The 14,822-nt window shown below is 42.2% G+C and overlaps 1 protein-coding gene across 5 annotated transcripts in view; it reads left to right on the top strand.

Moving 5' to 3' along the window:
• Positions 1-14,822, top strand: part of SPATA13 (spermatogenesis associated 13) — a 176,094-nt gene that overhangs the window by 141,717 nt on the left and 19,555 nt on the right. For 4 of the 5 annotated variants that reach the window (XM_080376359.1, XM_080376361.1, XM_080376360.1 and 1 more), the window contains 2 exons: positions 1,874-2,236; positions 5,307-5,451. In XM_080376359.1, the coding sequence (XP_080232485.1) occupies positions 1,874-2,236; positions 5,307-5,451 (508 nt within the window). Of the gene's footprint in view, positions 1-1,873; positions 2,237-5,306; positions 5,452-5,472; positions 13,974-14,822 lie in introns of those variants that run through there. The other variant, XM_080376363.1, reaches the window with a different exon arrangement.

Genomic DNA, 14,822 nt, shown 5'->3' with positions numbered 1-14,822 from the left:
TTAGTTCATAATTTGTATGAGAACTGGGGCAGGGTTCACTTGCTCAGCAGTGCTTTGAAGTTTGTCAGTCAGTCACTTCATCGGGTGTTCATGCAAGCTCCCACTCAGCCCAGAAACACCCATCTTTCTTTCTCTGTTTCTTTTATGTTCTTTAAAGAGGAGCCAGGAAAAGCTAAGGAAACAGTGAGAATTTGGAAATTTTAGGGAAAAGTGAATATAAATTTTTATGTGCAGTATTTTTCCTCAAAAACTGCAGGGGCTTTTGCTAGAAAAGTTTACAGCAGTATTACTCCAAATGCATTGAAATCCTTAAAAATGTTCCCTCTAAGAAGTACTTTTATTTCCAAACTTTTAGTAACAATGCAATTATGATACCTGTAGGCATGAACCTCCATGAGCCAGGTGTGCTGTTAAACTGGAACAATATGCTCATTTTCCAAGCTTTTGCTCTAAAAACATCGGATTTCTTCCCCGTATTTGTGTTATAACGTATCTCTGCTCCTAATCAGTATGACTGTAACCTGCCTGAGCATATAGAAAACTAGCTTCTCCCTTCTGAAACTGGATGAGCTCGCTCACCCAATTTGCACGTGGCTGCACAATCTCTAGATCTGACCCAAGCGAGAGTGTAGGAGGGAGGGTGACTGCCCACTTTGGTATTGGCTCACAGTTACATGGGATCAGCAAGCAGTCAAACTGCAGCCTTGCTGTTTATTTTCATCGCTGAATAGAGTTAAATCATAGTATGGTTTGGGTTGGAAGGGACCTTCAAGATCATCTAGTCCAACCCCCCCTGCCATGGGCAGGGACACCTCCCACCAGACCAGGCTGCTCACAGCCCCATCCAGCCTGGCCTTGAGCACTGCCAGGGATGGGGCAGCCACAGCTGCTCTGGGCAACCTGTGCTAGTGCCTCACTGCCCTCACAGGAAAGAATTTCTTTCTAATATCTGACCTAATCTACCCTCTTTCAGTTTAAAGTTGTTGCCCCTTGTCCTGAAACAGAACAGGGTCTTAAAAAAAAAGATTAGTCAGGATGAGTTTGGTACAATGCTCTGGGTGATGCTGTTTGCGTTGAGAATGTACTCTGAATAATTAGAAAAGATAAGGTGGGCACCTGAAAGAGATAAGGAGACCATCAAGTCAGGAAATCACTGAACAAAGAAAATTGAAAGGTCTACTCCACCTAGATCCCACCTATTGTGAATGGAATGGTTAGGTGTCAAAATCAAATGAGTATGTATGTAAAGATGTTGTGTAACCTCTCATGAAAACCATATAAAATACCTGACTTTTCAGTGAAAACTTTGGGAGCTAGTTTGTCCGGTGTGAATCGGCTAGCTCCCCACTGTTGCACAAAATAAATACCTTTGCTGTTTAAAGACAAAATTTGTCTCTGAGCAGTTACTGTGTGCTGTTTTGGTATCAGTCCTGTCACTACAGACCTTGGTAATAAGTCCAGAAACACAGTGAGCTGGTCAAATTATTTCTACTGGTGTTACATGTAACATGTTACTTGAGCACAGGAACAAGTCCTGTGAGCACCAGAACTGTCTTTCCAAGACATCATTCAGTGAATTCAGTGTTAATGATACGGTCTGTCTGTACTGCTGAGGTAGTAGGTGAGTTTCTAGTATTACTAGTCATGTGTGCTTAAGAGGTGCTGATGGCTGAGTGTTAACACAAGTGTTAACTCTGCACAAGCATCACGATGTCTTTCTTTGCAAAGTTACTGTCTTTCTGAATTGCCAGTTGCATTTGTTGTATTTATGGTAACTCTTTCTTTTTAGCAATGTTAAGTTGATCTGCCATATGAAAAACTCACAAATGTCAGAAAATTCTGTGGCTTATATGACTTGTTCACATTTAAAAAGGTTGTTTCTGATGACCACTGGAAGAGGTCCCCATCCCAGGATGAAGAGAAGGCAGACACACAAAAGGTCACCCCCAGGAGATGGGGCTCTGGAAAAAGATCTCGACCCAGACCTCTCTCAGACTATGGCCAAATGTCGATCAGAAGTTTCTCTATACCAGAAGACGCGGTTGCAGTGGAATCTCAGAATACAGACTGTACGGATGGAGAAAATCAGCCAGGACTGGCTTCCATTGGGTCTGTGATCCAAAGCAAGACAGTAGGCTACCACAGAGGGCGAAAAAGAAGACCCATCTCTGTAATAGGTGGGGTCAATTTCTATGGAAGTGGTCCCGCAGAAGAGATAGAAGGTCTGCTGACACAAGTAAGATAAGAGATGTGCTCTCTGCAAACTGCAAAAGACCCTTTCACTTCCTTGTCTCTGTCTTCAGCCTAGAAAATAGAACGGATGCTTCCTTCTCTTCCTTCCCTTTTGTCAGCTGACGTTGTGTACTTACAATTCTGCTTTCCTGGTCACTAATTACTTTGTCTTGTTGTTAAAAAACAAACCAGCATGGAATAAAACTGACAACTGACTTGAGGATAATATTTTCCATATTGTAAATGAACCTTATTTCTTTCTTGGAATGGTCATTATGTCTCTTATTGGTATATAAGAGCTTATTGGTGTGCAATGCAGCTGTGTGTTTAGTCTCCTTACAGAGTGTAGGGCCTGAGGAACAGGGGAGTACAAACAAATATGATAATACACATTATTCATTAATTGTTTTGAATTCTCAAAAAACAGGCCGGTTCAAAACCTTTGGCATTAGCCATGGTGTTAAAAATCATGGTGTTGGCATAGCAAGGAAACTTAAAACTAATAAGGACATTGCTTAAGAAAATTGGTAATAGATTGATAAATTAATGAAATAAAGGAAGAACCTAAAAAACCTGGCAATACAAATAAAATGTCTGTTTATGTACTATTAGATTGACCTGATGGAATGAACGTAGGAAGCCTGTAAGAAAACAGCATGTGATTGAGTTAGCACTTGAGCAGTACCTATATACTTACTTGCCATCTCTGTTAGCTTAGGCAAAACAGTGAGAAATAAAAAACTTCTGAAAGAAAAATAATTCCTTTTTCCCTGGAGGTAGTCCTGAGTGGGTACAATGTGTAGAGGAACTTAACTGTGGTGTTGGTAGTGGTGGCCCCATCTTCCAGTTGGTTACAGAGCTTCTTCAGACTCACAGGCTTTTGTAACATTGCACTGATCACGTGTTTTCCACTTAACAGAAAAGCTGAAGGGCTCCCACTTAAAGCAGTTGTCAGGCTGGTAAAGCAACAGAAAAAAGGAATAGTATTTATATCCTCAAAAAAGTGTGGTTCTAGTGGTTGTTAATGGAATTTGAATCCTCTTAGTCTTTGTCATGCCACTAAGTCTCCTACTGGGAAGTTTAGCGGTACTCCCCCAGTTGAAATCAAATGCTGAAATAATGGCAGGATTTTCAGTCTCCCCTGAAAAGCAATTTTTAACATGAACATTGTTATTATATATTGCTAATTTTTTCTTTAGAATTCCCTGACGAAAAAATGTTTCTTGAAGCAAAACTCCAACTGAAGCCAGTGAACCTTTTACCCAGGCAAAGGCCATAGTTTCAAATCCTATATAATTGGGATACTTTAAAATTAATGTTATCACTATTTAGCTTGGAGGGAAAAAAAAAAGGTGGAAAATTATTGTTATAAATTTTAGGGCATCTTACTCAAGTATAATAGATGGATTTCAAGGGATAGCAAGTATTTGCAGCCCAAATAATCTTTGCTGTACCATGGCAGTGATTTAACACTCCGATCTCTTCATTTACTGCTGAAAACCAATTGATATGTCTTCAAGCCTTGATTGCATCAGTTTATTAATGGAGGAACATGCGTCAGGGCAGCTATTTGAGTTGACTTTTTCCATGCTCCGATGCTGCCGCGGATCACTGTGGTCTAGAGCAAAACTATGGAGCGTTCCCAGTGGGGCACATTTTTAACCCAAATGATGTCCTTCCCAGATCTGTCCGGGGTAGGGATCTGGACTGAAGCCTTACAAGAAAATTTTAGTTGCTCGGAAATAGTTTTGGTTTTTAATCAGACAGTGATTTGCATATAGTAATTGCCATCACTTCTATTAGCTATTTGATGCAATATATCGGACTTACTCTTTGTGGTGCCATTACGTGATAGGATCCTGGTATATTGCTAAAGCACTGAGGAAATGAGGTTTAAAGATGAGATTGTAGTTAAATCATATTCAATATATGTTGAGGGTTTTGGCTGTCATATTAGAAAGTAAATTTGTAGCTGGAATGTATAAAAGGGCTGGTGAAGCAGGAATACGTGTGCTAGAAATATTTTATGTAGGGCTTTCAAAGGCTGATCTTCACATAGATTTTTTTTTTTCTTAAAAGCTTTGAAAACCCACGGGAATATTTGAAAAGTATAATGCTAATTACTTCTTTGTTGTGTTTTGGTTTGGTCTGACAGCTTAGGTGTGAGAAAATGTTTTCAAACAATACAAAATCATTAGCTTTATAACAGAGTGTCAAGAGATAGTTCATTAAAAAACCATCCCTGATGTTTCACATTGCTTGATAGAAGGGCCTATGAACAGTAACAACTGAAAGATAAAAGAAGATCTAAAGATGAGTTTCTCTGAAGTTCATGTGCTGAGATCTGGTTGTTTAATATTGAATGTTTAGGCAAGGTCATTCAGCCTAGCTAATGGGGAGTTGTTCAGGGATGACATAAAATTAGACTCAATTTGCAAATGAAACAGGTAGGTTTTCTAATCGTAATTAAGCAAATGAATCATTTAACTAAAGAAAATGGCTTCTAGATAAAGTTAGAGGTAAGCTTATTACCTCCTATTAATGAGACTCCTGGGAACTTTAGAGCCGAGGGTCATTTAGAAAATGATTTTTGTCTTGTGAAATACATTTATTTTACTTAAAAGCAATACATTTATTTGCAGAAGGCAAGCTTCCCAGGAAATGAACACAACTTCTACCCATAGCATTTCCGGTTATTCTTTTGCCTTGGGTTTCCCTTGAGATGTGTATTTACCATGCCAGCTGGCGTTGCGCAGGCTGTTCTCAAAGTGGTTAGATCCCAGAGCGTTTGGACATGCAGTATTACAAGAGGAAAGTATATATAGCATGTCTCATCATAACAGAAGGCTAAGGAGTTTTTAACGTAACTGAGCACTGTGATGTAATAAAATATTTTCTGTGATTCTGGTGGATATGGTATGCAGTGTTTAAGCAAAGTCACTTCAAAGTAGGGGATTTTGCTGCCCCTGTAATTATCTGAACTACCTGAAGAAACCTTACTTCATACCTGAGTTTTGCTCAGTTGGACTTGCTCTTAGGTTTACTAATACTGGATTTTCCTGTTTTCTCTGTAGCCTGTAACACGGCCACCCGTACCAGTGCACCAGGTACCCCCTTACAAAGCTGTTTCAGCCAGGTTCCGACCACTCACCTTTTCACAAAGTACCCCGATCGGCCTGGACCGGGTTGGACGAAGGCGACAGATGAGAACATCTAATGGTAAGATGGACAAGTCTTTTTAACTTTCTAGATCTCAACTTCATACCCCAGCTTGGTCAGGAAGTAGATTATAGTGTGGAACACAAAAGGGTGCAAACCAGCTCAGTGACAAACTAGTTTCCAGCTAAGTTGCTTTGTTTTGTGAGTTTCTCATTAGTAGCTTTTATGTTTGTGTGAAACTTGCTTTTCGCATCTACTGTTTGACATTGCTGTGGTTTATTCTTCTGTACCACTTACACTCCTGTATTTTCCACTCTCTATTCACATACCTGCCTGAAGATGATAACAGAATACGAAGGAAGTAAGGTCTAATGTACTTGAGTTCATACCTGAACCGTGGCCACACCACACGCGTATTTTTGCATGTTTGCTATGCATTCAGCTTAACTACCTAGATAGGCAAACCTTAAATAATTAAGCAGCTTGTTTCAGAGAACTGTGTGCAGTTGCCGTTGCTTACTCAGTGGTGAGTGTAGCCCAACCAGGGTTCTAGTACATGATGGACAGGTTCTTGGAAAAGATTGTGTTTTTGGAAGCCTTGACCTTTATCAGACTCTCCGATGTGCCCCGTGTATTTTTGCTGTAATTGTTTACTATTAGCATGCAATGCTGTCTTGAGTTAATAGAAAGTCATATCTAGTATTAGTGGAACGTTTCTTGACAGGTGGGACCAGAAGAACCTGGGTTTAATACTATTTGTGTTCTTTCAGACAGCTGATAGTCTGAACAATTATTCATGTTTTGCTGCCAGGGGTTGGAAATAAAAGCAAAATTTTCACGTAACATCCTTCACTGTTAATAGTGAACAAAACACTGCTGGGAACCTTCACTCTGCCTCTCTGTGGAGAGAATAAGTAAAGGTGCCTAGATCAGGGCTTGCCATGACTGGAGTACAAAATTTAACACATAGCATTTTCAATGTTTCTTTATTAAAATTATACATATGTCTACTAGTCAGTACTTGGGTTTTATGGTTAAACTAAGTTTTAGCTGCAATGATGTCCAAATTCTGCTCAAAAAAATCCCTCAACTACAAATTCATTGTATAAGAACATGTTAAAACTGCATTTTCTAGTCTTCAATAGAGCATGACAGCTCTCTTCAGAAGGTGCTGTCCAAGGAACAGGCTTGAGAATTTGTAACTATAGCAATGAGCTACATTATATATTATACAGTATTAGTATTTTCTTTTAAATTTATATTTTAGTAAAATATTGGGAACTACTTTAAAACCCATGTCTGGAGTGTTTCCTTGCTCTATGTATGTCAGTATACTTAATGATCCAGATTAGACATCGAGGTAAATTAGACATCTACTGCCAGGACCCTTGCTGAGATTACGTGGTATCCTCATCCCTGATTCTGGAAGGCCTACTCACAGAATAACAGGTTTGCCGTGAGCTAGTTTTGAAAAGAAAAGACGCTTTAAGTATTACAGAGTAGGAATTCTTTTTCTATTTTTAGTTATCCTTTGCATTTCATGTTTGGAAACTACAGTTAACCTACAGTTACCTGGACGACTGCCTGAGACTAGTGTCTTTCCAGGTATCTAGCTTTTGGATAACTGGTCTCCTAAACATAAGCATCAGGATGACAAATATACAAAGCAAGATTTCTGCCAATCTTCAAGAGAAGGAAACCAAAGCAATATTGATTATGCTAGATGTGACTCTTATGACTCATTACAATAAGCATAGAAGTTGAGCAGGGAAAGCTTCTGAAATCAAAGCCCTGAAGGTGAGTGGGGAATATCAGGGACTTAGTTTGAGAGTAGTTGCAAAGATCTATTAAGTAGCTCCAGCAGAAAATAATAAAGTGACCGGTGTCACGCATTCTGATGTCTTTCCTTTTTCTCTTAAAGTCACAAAGCATTTCCTTGTCTTTGAACATGTGAGAGTTTTTTGTTTGCTCATGTACAGTGAAATTTGATAGCACAAAAGCCCTTTATTACAGAAAGAAATTCTAAACCCAGGCACTGAAAACCAGTGGTATCTTATTTTAGTTACTTGCTAAAGCCTAATACATTGCATGTCTACTTTTATAACAATAGGAGATAGAATTGGAGCTGTAAATTTTTAGAAAAATGGCTGTTAGAAGACAGTAAGTCAGCATACTGTAGGAGACAGAATAACAACCAGCCAAGACACAAGGGAGACTTCCCTTGAGACTTAAATAGCTACCCTTGTGCGTAAGGGGTTACAAGTTTTAAATTATATGAAAGAGGTTACCTATTTATCACAGTAGAGCCATTTTTATAAGTATGTTAACAACTAACCCATCTTTTTTGCATATTGTGGTGTGGGGCTTGAATATGGTGAACTCCTTTAGATAGGCTCAGCTCTGAGTAGGTGGGGTGGGATTCAGCTCAAGTTTAAGTTCAGATGTAGGTACCTACATAAGAGTTAAACGTTAGAACACCCATTACAGGCAGAGGAAGACTAGGGCTTGATTCAGTTGCCCTCCCCAGGATCCAGTGCTTGTGGGGTATCTGAGCATCTGGCAGGTATGACAGAGACCTGTTCCTTTCTTCAGTGGCAGCTGGAGGCCAGCAGGTTACCCAAAATACTTAAAATGGCGCTAAGTATGTACAATTAAACAACTAATCTGAGGTCCTAGCCATTGCAGTCAATGAAGTAGGAACTGCCTGTAGATGAGGTGGATTGCACTCTCAGCTGTTTTAATCATGACCAATACCTGCTGATTTAGTTGGTTCACTCAAATGTGGATTCCAGCATATGGATTAATAAATTGTCTTTAATCAAGAAGGATCCTGTCCTGGATGTTTGTCTGCAACGTTAAACTACCATCAAGCTTTTCCCAGTTCATCAAGGTTGTGTAACCTAGTAGGTTTCAGTGTGTATGGAGTACAGCTCAGGAACTGAGGTGCAAAAAACCTGGCTGTTGGGGTGAGGTCTTCAGGTTCTCCATCCCTGTCACTGACCAAATAAACAAACTCCACCCCAAATAGGTTATTGACCATAGTAGTGAACAAACAGAAGGTGTTAATCACTTCTCCAGAGAAAACAGTTCCCTGCTTGCTACCATCTCCTTGCTCCCCTGTCCTTGCTCCCCCACCCCAAAAGAGTGAGGATGTAAGTAGGACAATATGCAGGAAATGCAAATTCCCAGGTTACTGCACTGAGTGCCCTATCTGTGATTACCGGGAGGTGGGTGGAATATATCTGATGTTGCAGGCAGCTCCATGGCAGTTGTGTTCTGTGACTAAAGTGCCTGAAAAGCTCAGGGGGCCAGAAAGACTCATGGACAGGACCTGAAGGGGCGTGATGAAATCCACTACCACAGTCCCGGTATTGCTGGGGACAGAAAAGCCTCTGGGCCAGAGGATAATGGCTATGTGGTACTCTGAAGGATGGGACTTGTAACTGATTGGAAAAGATAAAAACTATGCTGGTGAATAATGGGATTTAGTCAAATAGATAGCTGGGCTTGATGCAGACAGGACCTAGCAGTGTACTGGGAGCAGCTGATGCATCAGGTGAAGCACCTCGGCAGTCCTAGGGGCTCTGGAGGTGACGTGACAGCTGTGGGGCAGATGGGTGCCAGGGAGAATCTGATGGACAGGAGGCGAGCACTGGAGGCAAAATGGAAGCTGTCAGGTAGAAGCTAAAAGCGAAGCTACTGAGGAGGCCTACAGGAAGGCACACAATTCTTGAACGTTCCTTAGGTGTGTGCAGGATTACACGTAAGAGCTACTCTGTAAGGGTAGGATGTGTCTCATCTGACACTATAGACTTCTAAACTAGGCTAGGTGATCTTGACTGGAAGAAACAGATAATTTAGGGTGCTGTTCATTGACCAAATAAGACAAACAATGAATCTTACCCTGTGTGTCCATAATGCAGTCTGAGCCAATATCCTTGCAGGGATGAGAAGAGTTAAAAAATGCAATACATTATGTGTTTTAATTTAAAAGAGGGAAAGTAAATAAAAGTCAGAAGTCACTTATGTAACAAAATAATTTAAAGGAGCAGAAAAAGGTTTTGAATGCTTGCAGGCAGCACGGAGAGTGTTCAAGGACAGCATATTAGATGCTTAGAGCAAATTCATGTCACCTGTCAAAACAGAATTTGGAAATGCCAGGAAAGGGTTCTGTCATTAAACACAGGGGAAAAGAATCTATCAAAAGGGGGAAAGGGCATCCTTCAGATTGTATCCAAATAGAAAAAAGCCCCAAAACTGTAGCAATTGTGATGTAAATCTACAGGGACATAGAAACAGTTTGCTAAAGATACAAAATCTATGACCTTTTTAAAAAATATGAGAACCTGGTAGACTACCAGATAGTTTTGTAGGCCTTGTGCCTGAGAAATAAAACCTGAGCTTAAATTAGATAAAGATTTGTCTCAAAATGTCAGTAAAAGTTCTAGAGGACCTAAATGAGTAGTAAGAAATCGCAAAAGCCAAGACTTCTAAAGGGATTTAAGAATGAAATTGCTGAGCTACTGCCTCAGCATGGAATTCATTCCTCAAAAACTGTCTCAGTACAAGGAAGAAGGCAGCGATGAGATAACCATTATAAAGAAGTATCAGTAGGGATCCAGCAAACAGGCCAGTGAGTCTGATGATCATCCTGAGCGCCGTCACACGGCACATGCAGGACAACCAGGGGATCAGGCCCAGCCAGCATGGGGTTATGAACGGCGCGTCCTGCTTGATGAACCTGACCTCCTGTGACAAAATGGCCTGCCTAGCGGGTGAGGGAAAGGCTGTGGATGTTGTCTACCTCGACCTTCGCAAAGCCTTTGACACTGTTTCCACAGCATTCTCCTGGAGAACTGACTGCTCTTGGCTTGGATGGGTTAGAAGCTGGCTGGCCGAGCCCGAAGAGTGGTGGTGAACGGAGTTACATCCAGCTGGTGGCCGGTCACAAGTGGTGTTCCCCAGGGCTCAGGACTGGGGCCAGTCCTGTTTAGTATCTTTTACTGACGACCTGGACGAGGGGATCGAGTGCACCCTCAGTGAGTTTGCAGATGACACCAAGCTGGGTGGGAGTGTTGGTCTGCCGGAGGGCAGGAGGCTCTGCAGAGGGGTCTGGGCAGGCTGGGCCGATGGGCCGAGGCCAGCGGTGTGAGGTTCAACCAGGCTCAGTGCCGGGCCCTGCCCGTGGGTCACACCAGCCCACTATGATTCTGTAACAGTATCTGGAATATATAAAGAATGTACTTAGGACTTAGAAGCTGTAACAGAGAGTATCATCAACAGACTGGCAGACCTTTTTGATGAAGAGTGCATGTGCCCTATGTAGAGGAAAGCTGTGCCCCACAAATGGATTAAGTTTTCTAATAAAAATCACGGAAGGTGTGACCAAGGGGATTCAATAGGTATAGGCTACTTGCATCTCTAAAGGCCTTTGACAAGATCTCTTAAAAATGTCCCTTAATAGAGGCCTGGGATAAGACGGAAGATCCTCCCCTACTTTAACAAGTGCTAGGCAACAGAGAGCAGGAAAGCTGTCAGTTTACTGAAGGAGAAAGCTCATGAGCAGAATCAGATGTTCCGTGTCTTCACAAATAATGTGGAAAGGGAGGAATAGAATGAAATTTTAATTCTTGTTTGTGTGCTAAATTATTCATGGTAGTGAAAGCACAAACTGCTTGAACATCGTTGCAGAAGGACTTGACAGTGCCAAGACACAATGCTCTGTGCTGGCGGTGGGTGAATTTGGTGTTGATAAAGGCAAGGTGGTGCATATGGAGGAACACAAGCCTGCCATGCTTGCAGAAGAATGGACTTTGAGCTGGATATTGCAATTCAGGAAGAGATCTTGCAACCCTAACAGATGATTAAAGTGTCAGTTCATTGCATAGTAACAGTCAAAACAGTAAATAAAAGGGCAGGAATTTGTAGGAAGGGAACAGAGGACAAAACAGAAAGCTCAATTGTGCCACTGCTGTAGTATGTGGGGGCCATCTCCCTGTTCCTTTCCACCTCAAAAGGCATTTTTTTACAGGGGACCATACAGAGAAAGGCAAAAGGACAAGAAAATCTACTCTGTGTCTCTGTGTGAGGAATGATTAATGTGGCTAGGGCTCTGCAACTTGGAAGAAAGGACAATAGGGGTATAACAGACTGATTAGCATAGGAAAAATGAACAGATAATAGTTTTTGTTTCCGATAATGTAAGAATTAAAGGACACCAAATTAAGTAATTGGATAGCAAGTTCAAAATAGAAGATAGTTTTCACACTATAAAATTAAACTATGAAACTAATTGCTATGCATGGTATTTCACATCCCCAAAGTTTACAGAAATTCAGAAAGTGGTTTGAAAAATTCAGTTCATTAAACACAAAGATATCTCTTCTGCCCCAGGAGGGATCTAACTCTGATCTGCAGATAGCTGGAATTTAGGAAAATACAGCAGAAAAATGCCATTACACGCCTCATCTATTTTTATGTTCTTCCTTGGGCATCTGCTACTGGCTGCTGTCAGAGCAGTGGGTGGGGGGGACCTTTGGTCTGCTCCAGGGAGGAGGGTCCTGTGATGCCAGAAGGGTATCTAGAATTGGATTTTCTTGAGGCAGATAAACTAGCTTTTAGGTTTAGTATTTTAGTATGTGCTACCCACAGCCTTTTCGGAGTGCCCTATGGAGTGGGTAAGCCGGCTGGGCATGCATTTGCACAGGGTCACTGTGGACTGCCACTGCAGAGGACAGCCTGCGCCTCCTCCTGTCCCTGGGTGATCCTGCGAGGAAATGAGCACGCCACCAGCTCACCCCAAACGAGTGCTTTTGTGGTGGTTCGGTTTGTGGCTGCACAGTTGCTAGATGTGCCCATGCCGAAGAGGGAGAACAGATCTGTGCCCTGTCACTGGCAGCACCCCACAGCGGCACTGGGTTAGTCATCAGGCAAAAGCACACTGTCCGTTCAGTTCTGCAAAAATCAAACCAAATGACTGTTTTTCAGTGATGGTTTTTATTGTGTCTTCTAGAAGAGCTGTGTAGGGTTTGATTTCATTTTCCTTTGGCATTTCCACTGCGGGTAGGGGTTTGACATGGCAGAGAGGTTGTGCTCTGGCTAATTAAAAGCATGAAGCCTTCATTTGCAGGTCCCAGTATCATCAGCACTTCAGTGGCACTTCTGTTTGCTGGGCTGTTTTTTTTTTTTAATGAATTGTGTGACAAAAATGTATGGGGCTGTGTATAAACATCATATAATATGCAGTGGCTTGTTTTTTCTATGCTATCCAAGTGTCCTTGCAGCAAGAAATAATAGAAAAGTTTGGGGGTTTCGGAAGAGAATTCCTGTTGGTCTCCTGAGCAATGCAGCACAGTCTGGATTTTTGTAGGAAGATGGCATTAATATTGTTGGGCGATGTTTGGCCTTTCCTTCTCCGTCTGAGGCAGCACTAGGGGAAACCATGTGATTTCAGTGGGTGTTGAGAGGTCGCTGTGTGCAGAAATGCCTCCAGGGTTTTGTGAATACATCCCTGGAGGAGGCAGCCCCCAGTTACAGCACGGGCTCAGCTGAGCGATGCAGTTTGCAGGTAAAGAATGAGCCGTAAAGATTATGGAGCTTTCCAAACTATAAATGTAGTGCTGTGTACAAGTGCAGGTTGCGGAAGGCTTTGCGCTGCGCTGATGGGAGCAGCTCATGCCTTTGCTTCCAGCGCAGGAACTGATCCAGCTTCACTGCAGAAGATGCAGATGTAAGGGTGATAAATGCTGGCCCATAGGGAGTGAATGAGGCTGTGCTCTGTCTGGGTCAGTCCCGGTGAAAGCTGGACCGTTTGGGTACCTTCCCTATTTTCTGTTCGTAGTTTCAGTGAAAAAATGCCTCTGCCCTCCCGTTTTATCCTGGGAGCGGTCTGCTGCAGCCTTAACACTTCGGCTGCTTGTGCCCTAAATAATGATACAGCATTTGCCTGCAAAGCAAGAGAAGTTTTAACAGCCATGCAAAAAATACCGTCATTGTTTACTTCTACTGGAATTTTAGCCTGTATAATATAACAAAGGTAGACCGATACTCCAAACAGTGTTGTAATACAAGGAACTCCCAGCTCCCTTCCAAGTAGTCTTTCCCTTTGAATCGCAGTCATTTGAATATAGATCGAAATCGCATTAAGCTGCTTTAATAAAAAACAAATGTACTCCTTGGCTTGCAGTGTTCAGGCACTTTGGGAGTGGTCTGGGTGGTGCAGGCGGCTGCAGGCACAGCATGGCCGGGGCCAGGCAGCCAGGTTTTTGTTTCTTTTCTGGAAGTTCCTCCCTAAGGGCACCCCATGATGTCAGAGAGCCGGCAGCGCAGCGGCCAGGCTGAGCTCGCCGCTGGCAGTTCCCAGTCGCGCTCGGCCTCCGAGACACAGCCGGGAGCTGGAGGCAGCCAGGGCTGCTGCTCTGCGCTGTGGGTGCCTCGGAGCCCTTTGTGATCCTCCGCCAGCCCCGTAGGACCGAGCATCACCTGTTAGAGGTCAAACCTTTGCCCCGCGGTCAAGTCTGGCAGCAGCATGGTAGCCAGAGGAGGAATGGCACGATTTTGGAGTCTGGAGAGCCTTCAGATGGGTACGTGTGAGTAGAACATGCTCGCTCTCTCTCCTCCCCAACCCCTGCCCTTACAGTGTTTTTAGATTGAACTGATTAACTGTGGCAGTCAGGGGGCCTGATTCTGATCATGCTTATACCATGTCATCCATGGGAGCTGGTGACAGAGCTGCTGGGAGATCAGAATCAGTTCCAGGCTGTCTTTTAAGTTTTTGCATCCCGTTGGTGCGATCAGGAAAGTCTGCTCCTACCTCTGCTATTTCTGCCTGTAAACAATAGAGGAATAGATGCAGAATCCAAGTGACTGTTTCTTGCCTGAGTCTAACTATGAAGACAATGTAAGCTTGTTGATGTGGTACAGAATAATGAACAGTTACCAGTCCCAAAACTGCAGTCATTTTTCATCTGGAGCCAAATGAATTAAGTTGTTTTGAAGTGCTGTTGTTACTAGAACAAACCAACAGGCAGTACTGATAGTACAGTAGACGTGTATATAAAGGAACACTCGGACTAAATTTTTTGGGTGTTGCTTTATAAACTAAAAATTGATGTAATGAATATTTTTTTTTTTAATAAAGCAGTTTCAAGAACTTTCACAAAATGTATTTGAAGAGTGCTCGGATTTATGAGTCTGTAGGAGAAAAATCTTGGTTTTTTAAAATAGGGATTCTGCATCCTCCCTGCTTAGGCACCATTAATATGAGTATATAGTTAAAGTACTGGGGAGTAGAACAGAACAGAACATGCTCTGTTACATCAAGACCATGCCATATTTTTCCACTTTCAAAGGAAAGAAAGATCTTCCAAGTTTTTTAGTGGATCTGTGTAGTAATCAGCTTTGATCTCTCTTGCAAATTAATACCCAGATGA

This window comes from Falco punctatus (genome assembly GCF_963210335.1).
Source record: "Falco punctatus genome assembly, chromosome: 2".
NCBI lineage: Eukaryota > Metazoa > Chordata > Aves > Falconiformes > Falconidae > Falco > Falco punctatus.
The sequence above is the reverse complement of the archived record's forward strand: the minus strand, read 5'-3'. Positions and strand labels throughout refer to the sequence as shown.